We start from the raw sequence: 17379 nt of genomic DNA, 5'->3' as shown, positions 1-17379 counted from the left end.
ACAACAAAAATGCTATTTTATAATACAAAAAAAGTTTGTTTACATCTTCACTAGCCCGGAACTATAATTCAGTGGAAGTTACCCACAAGAAAGATTTTGTTTTTTTTTTCGCATGAGTCTTGGACACTGATCTGTCTTGGAACATTTTTGAACTTCCGCAGATGATTACTTCAAAAGTATGATTCACCAAATTCTGAAATTTGGAACATTTATTCAGAAAAAGACCACAAGCATTTTGGTACATAATTCATAATTTGGTGAATCTTAATTCAAGAGTTACATGCGATTTTGTCTTGGAACACGATACATGTGTCCAAAGGTATACAAATAGCTGTGTTCCTTTGGCCTTAAGTATCTACTGCTAAGTACTTTTGGTTGTAAACAACTCCATTTCTTTTCTATAGTATTTTGGTGAATCTTAATTCAAGAGTTACATGCGATTTTCTTTTTTTCGCGTGCGTCTTGGAACATTTTTGAACTTCCGCAGATGAGTACTTCAAAAGTATGATTCACCAAATTCTGAAATTTGGAACATTTATTCAGAAAAAGACCACAAGCATTTTGGTACATAATTCATAATTTGGTGAATCTTAATTCAAGAGTTACATGCGATTTTGTTTTTTTCGCGTGCGTCTTGGAACATTTTTGAACTTCCGCAGATGATTACTTCAAAAGTATGATTCACCAAATTCTGAAATTTGGAACATTTATTCAGAAAAAGACCACAAGCATTTTGGTACATAATTCATAATTTGGTGAATCTTAATACAAGAGTTACATGCGATTTTGTTTTTTTCGCGTGCGTCTTGGAACATTTTTGAACTTCCGCAGATGATTACTTCAAAAGTATGATTCACCAAATTCTGAAATTTGGAACATTTATTCAGAAAAAGACCACAAGTATTTTGGTACATAATTCATAATTTGGTGAATCTTAATTCAAGAGTTACATGCGATTTTGTCTTGGAACACGATACATGTGTCCAAAGGTATACAAATAGCTGTGTTCCTTTGGCCTTAAGTATCTACTGCTAAGTACTTTTGGTTGTAAACAACTCCATTTCTTTTCTATAGAAGTAATCATCTATAGAAGAAATGGAGTTGTTTACAACCAAAAGTACTTAGCAGTAGATACTTAAGGCCAAAGGAACACAGCTATTTGTATACCTTTGGACACATGTATCGTGTTCCAAGACAAAATCGCATGTAACTCTTGAATTAAGATTCACCAAATTATGAATTATGTACCAAAATGCTTGTGGTCTTTTTCTGAATAAATGTTCCAAATTTCAGAATTTGGTGAATCATACTTTTGAAGTAATCATCTGCGGAAGTTCAAAAATGTTCCAAGACGCACGCGAAAAAAAGAAAATCGCATGTAACTCTTGAATTAAGATTCACCAAATTATGAATTATGTACCAAAATGCTTGTGGTCTTTTTCTGAATAAATGTTCCAAATTTCAGAATTTGGTGAATCATACTTTTGAAGTAATCATCTGCGGAAGTTCAAAAATGTTCCAAGACGCACGCGAAAAAAACAAAATCGCATGTAACTCTTGAATTAAGATTCATCAAATTATGAATTATGTACCAAAATGCTTGTGGTCTTTTTCTGAATAAATGTTCCAAATTTCAGAATTTGGTGAATCATACTTTTGAAGTAATCATCTGTGGAAGTTCAAAAATGTTCCAAGACAGATCAGTGTCCAAGACTCATGCGAAAAAAAAACAAAATCTTTCTTGTGGGTAACTTCCACTGAATTATAGTTCCGGGCTAGTGAAGATGTAAACAAACTTTTTTTGTATTATAAAATAGCATTTTTGTTGTAACTCGCATTGGAAATTTTCAAATCAAAGTGTATCTTGTAAATGAAAAACGTCACCTGAACGCATTGTCATAGTATACATTTATATTAAGTGCGTTCAATGTGAAAAAATCTGAATTTAGGTTCAGTTTTGGTGTGTTGAACTCTGCCATTCTCATTCATGAGGTTTGTGTCCATGATTAACAAATGCTTTTTTTACGTTACGTCACGTTTGTTAATTTTTCTATTTTAGTTATTATTTAATAAACTATGATTCACCAAATTATGAAACTGATCAAATTCGATTCACTAAATTGACACTGAATTATGGAGAAATTTTTTTTGAATTTCATGACCAAGTGCTGCTAACTTTACGCCTTACGTAATTTGTTAATAACTTTTAAACTATGATTCACCAAATTGTAAAATTGATTCACTAAATTTCACCTAATTCTCACCTAATTATTTGCATAAAAAATTTTGAAAATCCCCACTAAGTGCTGCTAAGTTGATGGCGGTCGTGAATACCCCTAATATAATTTTTTCACAAAAGAGCATTTACATGTGCCATATCAGCCAAAACGGTAAATACCCTGCAAACCAAACCTCAGTAGTTTAGGGGAAATCACAACCACCAACAAAGTCTTTACTTTGTAGATGTATGTGTTTCCTTATTTACCAAAACCTCTCCCCTCAAAATATTGTAGTTTTGTTTCTCCTGAAAAAAATAAATTCTTTGGTAAATGGGAGGAAAAGAGTGCGATGTATGCAATGCTCAAGGTTTTCTCTCTTTTGTAATGGCGGCTCGCCATTTTCCTGCATTTCTAGTGAAACCTTGATAGCCACAGCAACATTAGCTAAGCAAAAAAAACATTTCTGTGCTCCAAAATAAAACAATTTAATTTGAAAAAATAAATATCGTCTTAATCAGTATTATTTGTGAGAATTATTTTCAATACACAATGTGTAGTAGCACAAATTCTTCGGCACGCCACAAAAATTCCACCACCATTTCTTTCCATCATCAAAATGCACAACCTTAGCCTTGTGCATTCAGAAAAATTAAAATAAAAAAAAAAATGATACAAAAACCACCACCCATGGATTTGGAAAATATAGGTATGCTTATTTTAAAATAAATAAATTATATAATTGTTGATTTTTCTGTCTTCTAGTGGAGATCAATTCCAGACATCAATGACTGAGTTTACAGTTCGAAATTTTCCTCCACGCCATCCAGAACGAGTGAAACGAATCTTATGTTTAGTAGAGACTACAATACCTGAGTGTGATCCACAGACTTGTAGTGTAAGTTAAAGAGATTGCCTTCTGCTCTTTGTGAAGCTGATGGTACTATTTTTTTTCTCAGGTCTGCACCCTCCGACCACTTGTTGATGTGTTCGCTCTAATCCAAACAACATTCAACAATTCTATGTCGAGTATAAAAATGACGTCAGAGACTCCTTGCCCGCCACACTATTGGATGAAGTCCGTTCGAGTGGCAATCAAGATGTGCAAGTTCGTATTACAAATAAATTGCGAGGAAAGCATTTTGTTCCCCTCAACAGTTGTGTGCATGAAGCGACTCTCCTTCGTTTAGTGACAAAGAATTTCCAAAATTCCTGACGTAGATGTAAGATTTAAGAGAAATTCAACGCCAACATTCCTCATAGAAGTCTGAAGTAAAGTGTCACACAAGACGTTCATGTTTTGATATACAATTCGACTGAATAAATCTAAATCTCTAACCAAAGTTTTAACTTCAGAGTTTATTTGTAATTTCATTTGTAGTTTCAAAAGGTTTAGATTTACTAGGAACAAACTACTTCTCTTACGTACAAATTTCCCCACTTAATTACGTACTTCTAGATATGGAGTTTCAGTGGTTTTTCTGTAGCTAAAAAAGTACTGGAAGATGTACATCAGAAGCACTTCCAGATGTGCTTCGCTGATGTAGTTTTGAAGTACATTTGTCTGTACTTTTAATGGAGGGGAAATTCATTTCATCTTGCATGCAAGAAAGAGATAGATGCTTCACGTATTCTTATATACAGAAAGTATATAACTGAGTTTTTTCCCGAGCTCCTATCTTTTTTCAGTGGAAAAGAAGTACTTCTTTTACGTACATATTTCGCCGGTTTTTTCTGTAGTTCTACGTTTGCTGGGTATGGATGTACACATTCGAGACGGTATACCGCAAGCGATACAATTTTCTACCGCTACGAGAAAAAAATGAAACAAACATACCTTTTCATTATGGCAAATATTTTAGTTTTTTGGCATCACTACAAAATTTTCTATAATTTTCGGTTGAGCTCTTCTCTCACACGAAACTTGATTGGATTTGTTTTGATTTCTCATTTGCAATAAATCTATGTATAAAAGTGCACCGGTAAAAAATTCAACAGCGAAGCATTTTTCAAATTTCCACATTTTCCATAGAAATCTAACCGGTAAGTACCCAAAAAATAACTATTTTATAAAATAAATTATTTGATAAAAATATATATAATTCCGTCTTACCAACAAAACAAAAGAATATTAAAGAAAAATGGACAAAGAAGAATTCATAGCCATAACACATTTTATAAATCCCCAACTATTTTGGTATCACAAAGTCGATGGGCAAAATCCCGACTTTATTGAATCCAAACGCATCGAGGATTCCGTTCAACTTTTATATACGGCAAAACAAAGTGCCGCTTTGCGAGCCCATCGCCCACATGTTGGCGAAATTGTTGGCATTGCCTTCGTCTCATGGAACAAATTCATTCGAGCTCGCGTTATGCACATTGTCAAATATACCAAAGCCCACGACGAGTACATTGTTTGGGCTCTCGACTATGGCTTTCCATTTCAAACAAAAATGTCTTATATTCGACAAATGCCCGAATCATATCACAAACAAACTAATCATATTTGTATTGGTGGCATTGCCGAGGTAATTCCGGCTGAATTGGAATTTGATTTGGTCACAACGACAAGTCAGATTGTAGCCAAACCATCGTGGTCTCAGCGATGTGTTGAAATGCTTGAGAAGTTGCTTAACGATGCTGCTTCAATATCATTCATTGAATCGTTCCAAATTCAAAGTCATGATGAGAAACAGCATTTTGGCGATATGAAAGTTATAACACATTCAGGGTCGACATTTTTTGTTAGTGACTATTTGGTCAAACTCAACCATGCGATAACTTGCCAACAAGGTTTTCGTGATAAGTTGACAACTTTGAAGACAAATCGTCTTCCCTGCTGGGAGACAAATAGTCAAGATATTAAAATAATTGAAAATAAACTTAATTCATTGAATATTGAAATGGGAAAATTTGATTTGTCTGGAACAATGTCTGAATCGTCATGTGATTTATTTTCCAAACAGAAAGTTATGGATTGGTGTGAACGCAATCAGAATTTGAATGATAAAAATGAAGATAATACAGAGATAACATTTCCAAGAGCATCTATGTTTGATGCAACAGATATTGAATTTGATGATTCGGTGAGTGTGAAGAATGGTATTGATGAGGAGGAAACAGTTATGAAATCGGCTGGGAAAGTTCATGAACATAGGAGAAAGATGTATGAAGGGAAGCAATTGCCTCCGAAGCCGGAGTTAGGGAATTTTGCTATGGGACCGGAGAAGAAGGCTGACACGGAAGTGACAAATCAACCAAATAGTTTGATGAGTGGAAGATCGGCCAGGGCTAAGATGTTAATGGAGCTGAGGAAGGCGGTAAGTAACTAATTAAAGTTATATGATTATTTTAATTCTCATTTAAAAAACTTTAAAAAAATCATAATAACATTTTTCATCGAAATTTTATATAATTACTTTTTATATAAACTTATGGCCGGAAAAAGCTAAATTAAATCAATAATTAAAGAATTCCAATAAATATAGTCCTGGGTTCGAAGTACGGCATACGTTCGTTAACGTATGGTTGCTATGTGTCCCTATCTTTTCTACTGATAAAATAGAGAGAGCAATAGTCAAAACGATAACGTATGATCGTAATCGTGTGCCGTAATTTGACCCCAGATTTTTCTACTTTAGTGTTTATTTCAGTAGTACCTATATAGAATTTGTATTATTTTATAAAATGCACAAATTTGAATGGTCGTTCTATAATAACAGATTTTAAAGAGACCACAAGGTAGTATGAGATTCCGAAAGATCGGCAACATCATAAAAGAATGCCTCTCTTAAGTCATTGTTTTTTTTTTTTTTAATTATGATCAGAAGAGCATATCTTTGTAGAATTTCAAATTCCATTGTATTTCTTTTTTAAGGAATCAATTGGGTTTTGGTCAGTAGTTCATTGTGTTCTGAATTCAATGTGTATTTCAGCCTATCGTCTGATCAACAATAACTCAATAGTGATTCTTTTCAAAAGTAAATACAACAAGGTGTGGCTATCGCATACCCAATAAATCCGTCCGTTATTACTGGGATTTTGTTTGAGTTGTTTTCTTATGATTCTCTTATTGCTACCGATTTTTTTTTTAATGAACTTTCCAATAGTTTTGAATTTGTTCAATCATTCAAATCACTTGCATCACACTCATTATTTCCTTTTAGAGAGGAGTTGTGTGTTACCATTAACAATGCGCCTGCACTGCAATGGTTTTCAAAGAATAATCCTTTCGTAACCCAACCCAAATAGTCACGCGTTGTTCGTAGAAAACAGTTAAGGGGTAATTATACCATAAAATCATTAAATTTAAATGTATCACATTGTTAGGAATCATGCGCACTTAGGCTGTGTGTGAATTGCGTTAAATAGTTAACCCCGTGTAAAATTTTTGACACTATTGAGGTTAATAAAAAAAAATTCAGCTGTATGGATTATTGTTTAAAATTTTTTTTGTCTTTTTTCTGCCTTGATACTCCTTATTAATAAAAAAAAATTTTGGGTAGGAGAACATAGTATAAGGTTGCCCGATAAATGCACCTTATGGACTATACTGCCCATAATCTCGTAAAGGCCCTAGCTACAAAATTTTCGATTTTGATTTTTTTGCATATTTGGAGTTAGGGGATTGTCTGTGATTTATTCTCATTTATTTTTTTAGCTTAGGTCTTCAGATACGTAAATTTCAGATACAAAATTTACTTTTGATTTTTTTCCATTTTTAAATGCATATTGCGATATTAGATTTACTGTTTCTAATATCGAAATAATAGAGGCGAAACGAATATTTTCAAAAAAAGCAGCACAACGAAATCATAAACGAAAATTGTGCTTTTCGTTGCACAATAGCTGCGTATTGTTAGGTAACGAAATTCTTACCTGTGCTAGAATATATGGAGAGTTTTCAATCGTTTGTCACTCCCATTTATTTGTCCAGGCAATTTTTCTTGCAGCAAAAGTGTTTTGACTTTGGAGACTTAGAAAAATTTTTGTATTGCTTCAGCAGCGTACTAGGCTTAATGCTTTATCCGAAAAATTTTAATTTACAACTACTGTTTCTTTGTTTTCCGTACAAAGTATTTAAAATATTGAATACAAAAATCAAAGAATGTGCAAATACGGGACAATCCGTGAACAAATTACAAAATACGTCCCAGGTTTCTTAAATAAAAACCCGAGACAAGCTGTAGAGATACGGGACAGTCCCGGGTAAACCGGGACGGATGGTCACCGTATAATATACATACATAGTACCTACATATATCGTAAGTAAAAAACATACTTTGGTACATAAATAGCTTTTGCAATCATAGCTACTTCATTCCTTAATTATTTTTTTTTTGTTTTTTAATTTAACTTCTTAACTACTTCCATTTTTCATCTAGGTGCTTCTATATATTGACTATAACTTATTTTCACTTAACAATTTTATCTTATTGTTAACATAATTTTTGTATTCTCTTTGCAACAGCATTCAATTACATTGGAGGCTCAGAAAAAAGAAAGTATGCTTCAAAAACAAATGGATGAATTAAATATGAACGCCCAAAGTGAAACTGGAACAGACGAATTTCTTGAAAAATGCAAAATGGTAAAAATTATTTGAATAATCTGAAAATTTGACAATTTTTTCTATCAAATATTCCGTTTTTTTTTTTTTTAGAAAAATGCCCAAGGCTTACAACAGCAGCAACAACCACAAACTGCAGAATGTACCAATGATAATTCTAAAAACAGTGACCATGGCAGTCATGTGTCTTCAACAATCTCTAAACGTAAACAACAGCTAATGAAGGTTGTAAAATGTCTCTTAAAAATAAACAAATTAAAAATTAAATTCTTTTTTTACAGATTAAAGAAACATATTGCAAACCAATTGAAAACATATTGGAGAACACTGCTGACACAGCAGCAACTGATATGCACACTCTGGATGATAAAACTGAGACTAAATCACAAGCATCATCGAAAGTTTCATGGCACGTTGAGAGTTTGATCAAGAAGAGAAACAAGGTAACATTTCTTTTTTATATTGCAATACGGTTTAAGGCCGAAGATAAGTTTTCCTTATTGAATTGGTCTTTATCGAAACATTGAAGGGTACGATCCATATCGTTCACCATAAATTGTTTAGAGCTCTGAACGTCTGTTTCTTGGTTATGCTATAGACGTTTCTGCTATATCTTCTGTTTGCGGTATCTTCTGCTTTTTGCAGACGATACTTCGCTCACTGCGGTGAACTTCCTTCGTTTTCATTCGGTACTTAAACTTCAAGTAGGCCTACTTCTCTTCTCCTTGTGCCGCTGCTATCCCAGCAGCAGTTTTTTTTTGTCTTTGCGTGAGCGAGACAGAGGACCCAAAATGGGAGTTAAAATCTTGAGAACTCGCGAGGCGGGGTAAGAAAAGTTTTCATAATTCCATATCGTTCCTATCAGTTGTTGCTGAAAATATAGTGTCCGCCATTTTTTTTTTTTTTTTCATAACTTCAGTTTTTTCATATCTGTATCATGTGTATCTTTGTTGCGCATAACTCTGGTTTTCACATCTCCGAGGCAAGAAAAGTTCATAATTCCATATCGTTCCTCTCAATTGTAGCCAACCCAAAACCCACGCAAAAATATAGTGTCCGCCATTTTTATAGCTTTGTATTCATAGTTCTTGTTTTTCATAACTTCAGTTGTTCATATCTGCATCGTGTGTATCTTTGTTGCGCATAATTCTGGTTTTCATATCTCCTTTACTACTTTGCTTCTTAAATGCGTTTTATTCCAAATTGATCAATTTGGTTGGAAGATGCTTGTCTACCCGTCGATACTCAGACAAAAGTGGGCGGTATCCTTAAAAAAATTTTCCATAGTAAACATTTCTTCGATTTTCAAATTTCAGATCCTACAACAGCGAGCCCAATCAGAAGCTTCCGGCTTGATTACCACTCAACTTGAACCTGAACCAGCACCAGCACCAGTACCAACACCAGCACCAGCACCAATAAAAAAGATTCATAAACAAAGTGGATATATGATGCCACAACATAGTGCCAAATTTAGTAGACTAGATTTTGTAAGTAGAAAATGAAACCCACGATATTGATAAAAATATGTATCTAACAAAAAAATAATTATTTTTTAGTCAAAAGGTTTCCGTCAATATGCTACAAACTCTGACATCAAACCCGTTCAAAAATTGCCAGAAACAGAGTTTGAAGAAGAACCGAAGCCAAAAGTAAAACAACCAACAGCTGACGAAATTCGAAAACTTGTAAGATTATATTAGCTTTTGGTATGTTGATAAATTAATAAAAATTTAACTTTTGTTTAGGTCAACGAAGATCCATTTAAAAATATGACCATGGTCCCAGGTGGTTTTAATGTAACAAAACTTGTTAAACGTCGCGACGAAAACAACCACTGGCATACAAAGAAAACAACTCTCAATGATAGAATACATTCAAATTATTCGTCCCAAGAATATGAAGCAATGAATTGCAATGACATCTCTCGACGCACAGAAGACATTGAGGAAGATTTTTTTCGGCTTACTAGGTCTCGAAAAGAACGAAAGAAAAGTGAAGAGAGAAATGTAATCGATTCACATCTAGATGATACCACTTCTACATCGGCAGAGATTGTAGAAAAAAGATCTCCTGTAAAATCAGAGAGATCATCAGTAAAGAATATAGAAAAAAGATCTCCTGCTAAATCAGAGAGATGTGTCGTTGATTCATCTTCAACTGATGACAAAAGTTCAACCATAAAAATTAGTGAGGGAAGAACACTTCTTGATTCATCATTTAACGATGGTAGTTTACCCCTATCACCAAGGAAACATAAAGAGAACAAACGTTCCAAATCGTCTCCATGCAAAAACAAGTTACTCACGACCAAAAGTGTTGAGAAACATCTATTAGATTCATCACTGCAAGATTCTGATTGTCCACCAGCCATTACACCAGAAGTCGTCACTGATATGTTGATATTCAATGACACAATTAAATCGAAACCAGATAACTCAGATGAATTTGACATAATTTCGAAATTGGTAGAAATCAAAGAGAAAGAACCATCTCCAAAAAAAGACAACTTGGAAGAATTTGATATTATCTCAAAATTAGTTGATTTAACTACAACTCAAAATGATGGCGAAAATTTAGATAAATCTGCTTCTTCGGATTCTTTTTTAAAAGAAATGAATGTAATGAATTCCATCAAAGACACATCAAGAGAAAAACTTCTCCAGACTAGTAATGCCACGAGCGATGAATCTCTGGATGCCACAAACATGAAGGCAGTTATTGACAAGCTCATAAGTCCAAAGTCGAAGACAAAAACAAACAAAAATATGGAAGTCATTGGATCTTCATCATCGATTTCATCGTCTTCTTTTAAAAACCTTGACATTGCCAAAGAACATAAAGAACCTTGCGTAAAAAAAATTGTCTCCAAAGATGCAGATCATAGCTATGAAGCTTCTGAATCATCAATATCATCAAATTCAGTTGATAAAATCAAAATTCAACCAAAATCATCTGTATCAAGTTTAATATCTGAAAGTTCAAATGGACAAAAATCTCTCAAAAAACAGAATCTTCCAGAAACAAAAGCAGATAAACCACATTCTACAAAAGCTGCTAAGGAATCACCACCATCTTCGACTGCCTCATTGTTGCAATCTCCATGTTCAACGCCAGTTCATAAAACCAAGTCTGAATCATCGTCATCCATTCATACTCCTAAGGTATTGAATCAAAAAGAATATCTTCAAAGTCTGGCAAATTCATATCTTCCATCGCCAACACATAATAGCAACTATCATCTGCCAGAAGTCTCTGGAGAAGCTTCTCTCAAGACAAATTTCATTCAACATCTTGTATTGGCTCATAGCAAAAACCATGTCAAACCCATTGAACGGATGAAGAATGCTTTATTTTCCGAAGAAATCCATCGCGAAATGGAACACATGCGATTGACAAAAATGTATCGCATTCAAGCGTATGCATGGTCGCATTTAGTTCGTGGTAATTGCTTTTGTGTGATCAATACAAATAGGACTGGCAAAACTTGGTGTTATTTGCCTCCAGTTTGTAGTATGTTGAGTTTTCGGTTAGAATCGAAAGGTATTCTTCAGTCTTATGGCCCAGCTGTAATCATAATTGCACCATCATCGGTTCAGGTTGAGAGTATTGGTCGCCATTGTCGACGGATTCTGGCTAGCACAACACCTAAAGTTAGTATTGTTCCAGCATATGGCTTTCGAAATACTGAAGAAGTTAAAATTGAACTTCATAATGGTTGTGGAGTGCTTGTGATCACACCACCATGTTTGCAGAGGTTGCTTGTGGCCAATGAAACGGAAAACTTGTTAAACATTCATCGTGTACAGACTTTGGTAATTGATGGTTTAGACAGCATTATGAATGAGAATCCGGAATTTGATGAAACTCTGTACAAACTTGTTTCACCGGTTTTGGAAGATGATAAGATTCCATTTCAACTCGTTGTGACTTCGAAAACTTGGACACGAAGATTTATTAATTTTCTAAAAATTGGTAATCAACCGTTGTTGTGTATTGCAGATTATTTGGAAGCAGCTGTCTATGCTAAAGCTAAAGTTTCAATTAAATTGCAAAGTAGCTCAGAGAAAATGTCTGTTGTGATGAAATGCTTGGACAAATGTGGATATGAGTTGGAGAGATGTGTGATTATTTGTAATTCGGGAGATGAAGTACTTGAAGTTGAGAGATGCTTAAGGGAATCTGGATACATGTGTATGGTTTATACTGATCAAATGCCTGCTGATAGTGCCGATATGATCAATGAGTGGAAGGAAAAGGTGAGTTTATATTTTTCTTGTTTAATTTTTAGGCCATTCATATGAAAATGTGTCTTGCGTTGCTTCTACGAATTGCTAATGGCCGCAAAATTTAACATTTCATTCATATTAGTAGGTAGTCGTTGAGAGCTGCGTACTGTAGTACAAAAATTGATGTTAAATCCGACTGGATTATTTGTTCGTAGCTTTGAGGAATGCGTTTTGTATTTGTTGACTGCGAATTCACATTTGACAGTTCGCAAGTTGCAGGTAGTTGATCGATAGAAAATATTAAAATGTGTGTTCTTTTGTAATTTTAACTAGTTTTACGCAACATTCTATATTTAAATATGTAAACATGATCACTTATTTAATTTGCAGACGCAAGTCGCATCTCATATGAATGGCACTTGAGTTGCCAAAGCACTCAGTTTAATGTACATCAATTAAGACGCCCCAGGGTTATGATTATTTCAAAACACATATTTTATAATTTTCAACCAGATTTTACCTGACATGTCAGAACGTTATCCTAGCTTTCTTATTTGTGAGTTTTAAAAGCAGTGTAGTAAGTGATCCGTATGAGATTCATTTTTTTCGCAAGCTCTAATCTGAATGTTTGCTAGTTTTAATTCCTCTCAGAGCGGTCTCATTGCTCAAGAAAATTTAATTTTTGTAACAAAAGATGCTACTACTGGCGTAACAGAATGCAATCTTTCGTATTGTTGAGTTGCTTGTGCACATTCGAGCTAAAGAGAAAAATAAACATGGTGGTGTAAGACTCAAGTTATGTAAAAAAAAAGTTTGGTGACCTGACAGGATTGGCGGTTTTTGGACCTTAATTACTCATACGAGCTAAAAGATGAAATCAATGTCAAATGACAGGTTAAACATAATGTTTTCTTTTATAAGTTGATAACATTTTCGCAAAAGTCGTTAAGACACCTATTTTTAGATACCTACTTAGCTAAGGCCTCTGTCAAATTTTTCCCTTAAATCTTTCAGTCACTTTGAATAGTGATGTATTTTTTGTTTTGCTCTTAAAACCCCTATTTTGTTGAATTCAAATTGCAATAACTTTAATTCCAACTTTGAAAACTTTCAAACTTTTTTGGTAAGTACAATAACAGGGCAAGTTCTTTTTGCAGTTCAAAAATAAAGTTTTTGTTCTAAAATAAAAATTGGTCTTTCATCATTTTTAATTTGGACCATTACTTTTGGGATACCCCGTATAGTATATCTCTTAAATCCCAAAGGAAACCCTTCAACGGATTTTATTCCCGTATAACTTAATTTCCATTAAACCATTTCACATCTTAATAAGATCATAATTGATTCATTATTCCTTCTGAACTGGAATACAAAATATACAAGTCCACAAAGCAGGAACTGATCAATGCATGCATTTTTTTTTGATCGGATACAAAACAAAGCGAACAAAATGAAAATATGTCCCTCAATCAATGAGAACATTGATACTCTAACATCTGCGAAATGTTTTGTGCCTCTCTGTATCACAAAGCTGATGCGTTTTCTTCAATTTATAAAATTCGTATGGAAAACTGACAAACTTGGAAGTTTAAAACAGCATTTCTGAAGAATAAAGATTTTACCGGTTTTCTTACATAAGGATATGAGGAATAATTTCCATAGTATTCACAATGTTTATCAATTTCTCCTTCTCAATACTTTTGGGACCTCCCAACTGCTCATTAAATATTAAAACCTATTTAGTCACATTTAATCTCTTTCAAATTCTCAAATACTATATGCTACTATTGGTGTAGTCGACATTCGCTTGAGAGTTCCAATGCATTTGGCGTTTAAGTTCTGTGCAACTGCATACATCAGTTCATCGTGGGGCAATGAACCAATTCTGTTTGCTGTTTGCTCATGGCATTATGATTGCTTTAATCACCGAATGGAATTTATTTTTCGTTTTCCAGATATGTATATTTGTGTTTTCCTATCTCTGATTTGTTTCTTTATTTATTTCAGACTGTATGCCATCAAATTCTCATCACCAACGACAATGTTCTAGCAGAATTGCAACTCCAAAATATTTGGACCTTAATTCATTATTCAATGCCAATGTCTTGGACAAAATTCAATTTTCGTTTCTCACTCTTCCTGGACAACTACGAGAACATGTTAATTACAAACTTTGAAAAACCCAACAAAGTACCGAAATCTTTGATTCTCCTTGACGAAAACAATAATCTCCAATTGCCACGATTAATCGAATTCATGAAGAACCACAATCAATTGAAACACATTCATCCTGACATTCTCAACGTAGCTGCAAAAGTCACCGCCGAACGAGAAGAGTTGCGAGTTCAGCAAGATGTCGTTATGTGTCCGAAAATTCTTGAATTCGGTTCTTGTGACGAAGGCAATCGATGTCCTTATCGTCATCAGCTAACAAAATACGATGGACCTGCTCAAGGAATTCCAAAAAGTGGTGATATACGTTTGAAGATCCTTGAAGTTATCTCGCCGACTCATTATATTGCCAGGATCTTAACTCACAAACAGCAGGGAAATTGGGATGTTGTTAGGCGTTCCAATGAGTATGCAACATTCTCAATGAAAATGTCTATGCACTTTATCAATGAAGACGCCCGCATTATTCATTGGCCACCCAAAGTCAAAGATATTTGTATGTACAAGGACGGAGATACCTATCATCGATGTCGTCTCCTTGAAGTACCAACGATTCTCTACGAGAGTATCGTAAAACTTCTGAATGTAAAAATCAAACTTATCGATTCGGGAAAAATTATAATGTGTAAGTCACATGATTTATTGGTAATACCGGAAGAGTTTAAAGAATTCCCAGCTCAGGCAATTGATATTCGTTTGTCCGGTGTAGTTCCATTTGACAATGAACGCGTTTGGGATTCAAAAAGTATTCGTACGGTCAAAAAATGGATCGTCACTGATGTCAACGACAATGATGTACTCCAAGCAAGTATCAATTTCGTATTGATGGATATCATTTGGGTGAACAATGTTGTTCTAATGGAACAGCTACCTGCTATAAATGGATTTGCTCTCAAGATAAATGTCCGCCGATCATTGTTGGGTAGGGGTTTTGCCTTGGACAATAATCAAATGCATACAATTAAACAAACAGCAATGGAGAATAATTTACTAAAAGCTACACAAGGAACTGTTAAAGTAAAAAAGTCTGAAGAGGAAGAGAACCTGCTCGAGTTTTCAACAGCTTCATCAGAAGATAAAAATAATAGCAATTCTGTTGATGTATTTTCATCACCTCGTGCTTTTTCAAAGGCGCAGGAAGAAAAGGAGAATTTAAACTCATCGATGACATTTCCTGTGATGACCAAAAAAAGACAATCGTCGAAACCAAAAGAAGAATGGTCATCAATTGAATTGGACGAACTGTCTCAGGCAAAAATCACAGAACTAAGTAATCCGAGTATGTTTTTCTTGCGTTTGCTAGACAAAGAGGACGACATGAAAGACCTGGAAGATCACATAAAAATGGAACAAAAATTACCCCTCCATGATCCACATCCAATGCAGAATTGTCTGGCTCCACGTCAAGGACGTTATCATCGCGGTAAAATTCAACGCCTAATAATTGACTCCGAAGAGGGCTGTGTTAAGGCCAGAGTTTTCTTTTGTGATGTCGGAATTTTCCGCAATATTCCGTTAGAAAATCTACGATCAAGCAGCAAATCAATAATAGAATTTATGCCATTTCAAGCGATTTGTTGTAAACTAACTGGAATCAATGTAGAATGTGATGTGGATGAAATTCAAAAATTCATTCAAGTCGAAGATAGTGTTCATTTGGCTTATGCGGTGAAAGAATTGCCTTACAATGATGAAGGCGCTTTCGGTAATCGTAATTACGAGATTATTCTGTATGAATGTTTCACCGACAAGAAGGACATTCAAATGAATAAAATGCTTGTGGAACATGGACTAGCAACTTACAATGATGATACCAAGCATTTTCTTGAACTAGAAACTTCAATTGATTTGGAAAATTTCGAGTATCAAGAAGATGATTCTTATGATTTTCAGTCTTTCCTTGATCGTATAAAACAGCAAATGGACGAAGAAGATGAGGAATTTATAAACTCATCAAAGCCTATGATTGAAGATGTCTCTGACGAACCTAAAATAGTAGAAATCACTGAAGAAGATGATGTCATCGAGGAGGTAAAACCCGACGACGAAAATGAAGAACATTCCAAAGATGAAATTGATTCAACAACCCCACCGCCATTAAAAGCTCTTCATAAGCGTCCCTTGACCACCTGGCATGAAACAATGTGCATGATTTACTTGGTGATTCATGCACCAGACATTGTTGACTATCATCTTGAGGTACATCCAAAGAGTGTAATATTTGTAGCCAATGTGAATGGTGAAACAAATGTGCTAATACTTAACTTATTGGGATATGTTAAACCTGAAATGGTGACACACGAAATTCGTGGATTGAATGTTGTAGTTCGTTTGGTGAAAGATTTATACATGCCATGGCCGAGATTATTACAAGATCCAACAAAATTCTCATGGCTAAAATATAATTTCAATGCTATGGATGTGATGGATGAAGAAGAGATGTTTGGGCAGTTGTCAGGAACTAAGAAGAGACGACGTTTGAGTCGTTCGAGTGAAAGCTCGACGAATAGTCGTATATCAAATTGTTGTGAGACGTTTACACCAATTGTCAATAATGATCAAATGCATGATCCAATGCAAGATATTTACTAAGTATTTTTTATTATTATAGGTATATTTTTTTTTTCTTTTCTTGTTTTTTTTTTTTTTTGTTTATCGAGAAAGGATGGCTGATATTTTAAAGAAGTTGACGTATTATTTAAGTTTTTTTTTTCTTGTTTATAAAACAATATTAACCACCATTTCATATAACTTTAAACGTGTAGGACACGGTATTTTTGTTTCCTTAATTATTATCATGCTTTAGTTACTCGTATAGTTATATAGATGTTACCCAATAACAAAAATCAATTAAAAACTATTAAAAACACAAATACAATAACTTTGAATTTTTCAATTGGAACTCTGAGGGTTTTGAAAAATTTCATGATCTTCTAAGTTGACTCCGAACTTTGCTCAGTTTTTTGAAAACACATTTTACGATGAAGAAAAATTATCTCCCCGGGAGCAGATACGTTCAAGAACTGATCTCCCGGATGTATGAAGTCAATAAAGTTGTATAATAAAATGGTAGTCAAAGGAGTTCACTTCTTGTAAATCAAAAGCTGAAAGAAAAAAAACTTAAGAATCCCTATGCAACTAGAAGATACCATCAAATGCAAAAGCGATTTCATGTACGAAAAGCTAGAGA

The 17379-nt window shown here is 34.2% G+C and overlaps 2 protein-coding genes across 2 annotated transcripts in view; both read left to right on the top strand.

Annotated features, from left to right (window-relative positions):
* Window positions 1-17063, top strand: part of LOC129911636 (putative ATP-dependent RNA helicase TDRD12) — a 112050-nt gene extending 94987 nt beyond the window's left edge. The window contains exons 2-9 of the mRNA XM_055989493.1: window positions 4354-5539; window positions 7690-7809; window positions 7882-8013; window positions 8070-8231; window positions 9105-9278; window positions 9348-9476; window positions 9537-12047; window positions 14025-17063. Of these exons, the coding sequence (XP_055845468.1) occupies window positions 4358-5539; window positions 7690-7809; window positions 7882-8013; window positions 8070-8231; window positions 9105-9278; window positions 9348-9476; window positions 9537-12047; window positions 14025-16781 (7167 nt within the window). The 5' untranslated portion in view covers window positions 4354-4357 and the 3' untranslated portion in view covers window positions 16782-17063. The remainder of the gene's footprint in view (window positions 1-4353; window positions 5540-7689; window positions 7810-7881; window positions 8014-8069; window positions 8232-9104; window positions 9279-9347; window positions 9477-9536; window positions 12048-14024) is intronic.
* LOC129911649 (dnaJ homolog subfamily C member 13-like) lies at window positions 2945-3559 on the top strand. The gene is made up of 2 exons (XM_055989511.1): window positions 2945-3114; window positions 3176-3559. Exons 1-2 carry the CDS (start codon window positions 3004-3006, stop codon window positions 3404-3406), a joined length of 342 nt encoding a protein of 113 aa, XP_055845486.1. The 5' UTR covers window positions 2945-3003; the 3' UTR covers window positions 3407-3559.
* Window positions 17064-17379: the final 316 nt, after the last annotated feature.

The sequence above is a fragment of the Episyrphus balteatus genome, chromosome 2 (assembly GCF_945859705.1).
Source record: "Episyrphus balteatus chromosome 2, idEpiBalt1.1, whole genome shotgun sequence".
NCBI lineage: Eukaryota > Metazoa > Arthropoda > Insecta > Diptera > Syrphidae > Episyrphus > Episyrphus balteatus.
This window is presented reverse-complemented; position numbering and strand designations above follow the sequence as displayed.

Coding starts and splice junctions, on each gene's coding strand:
- LOC129911649 (XM_055989511.1), top strand. CDS start 3,004: ATGACTGAGTTTACAGTTCGAAATTTTCCTCCACGCCATCCAGAACGA. Junction 3,115..3,175: donor GTGATCCACAGACTTGTAGT/GTAAGTTAAAGA, acceptor TTTTTTTCTCAG/GTCTGCACCCTCCGACCACT.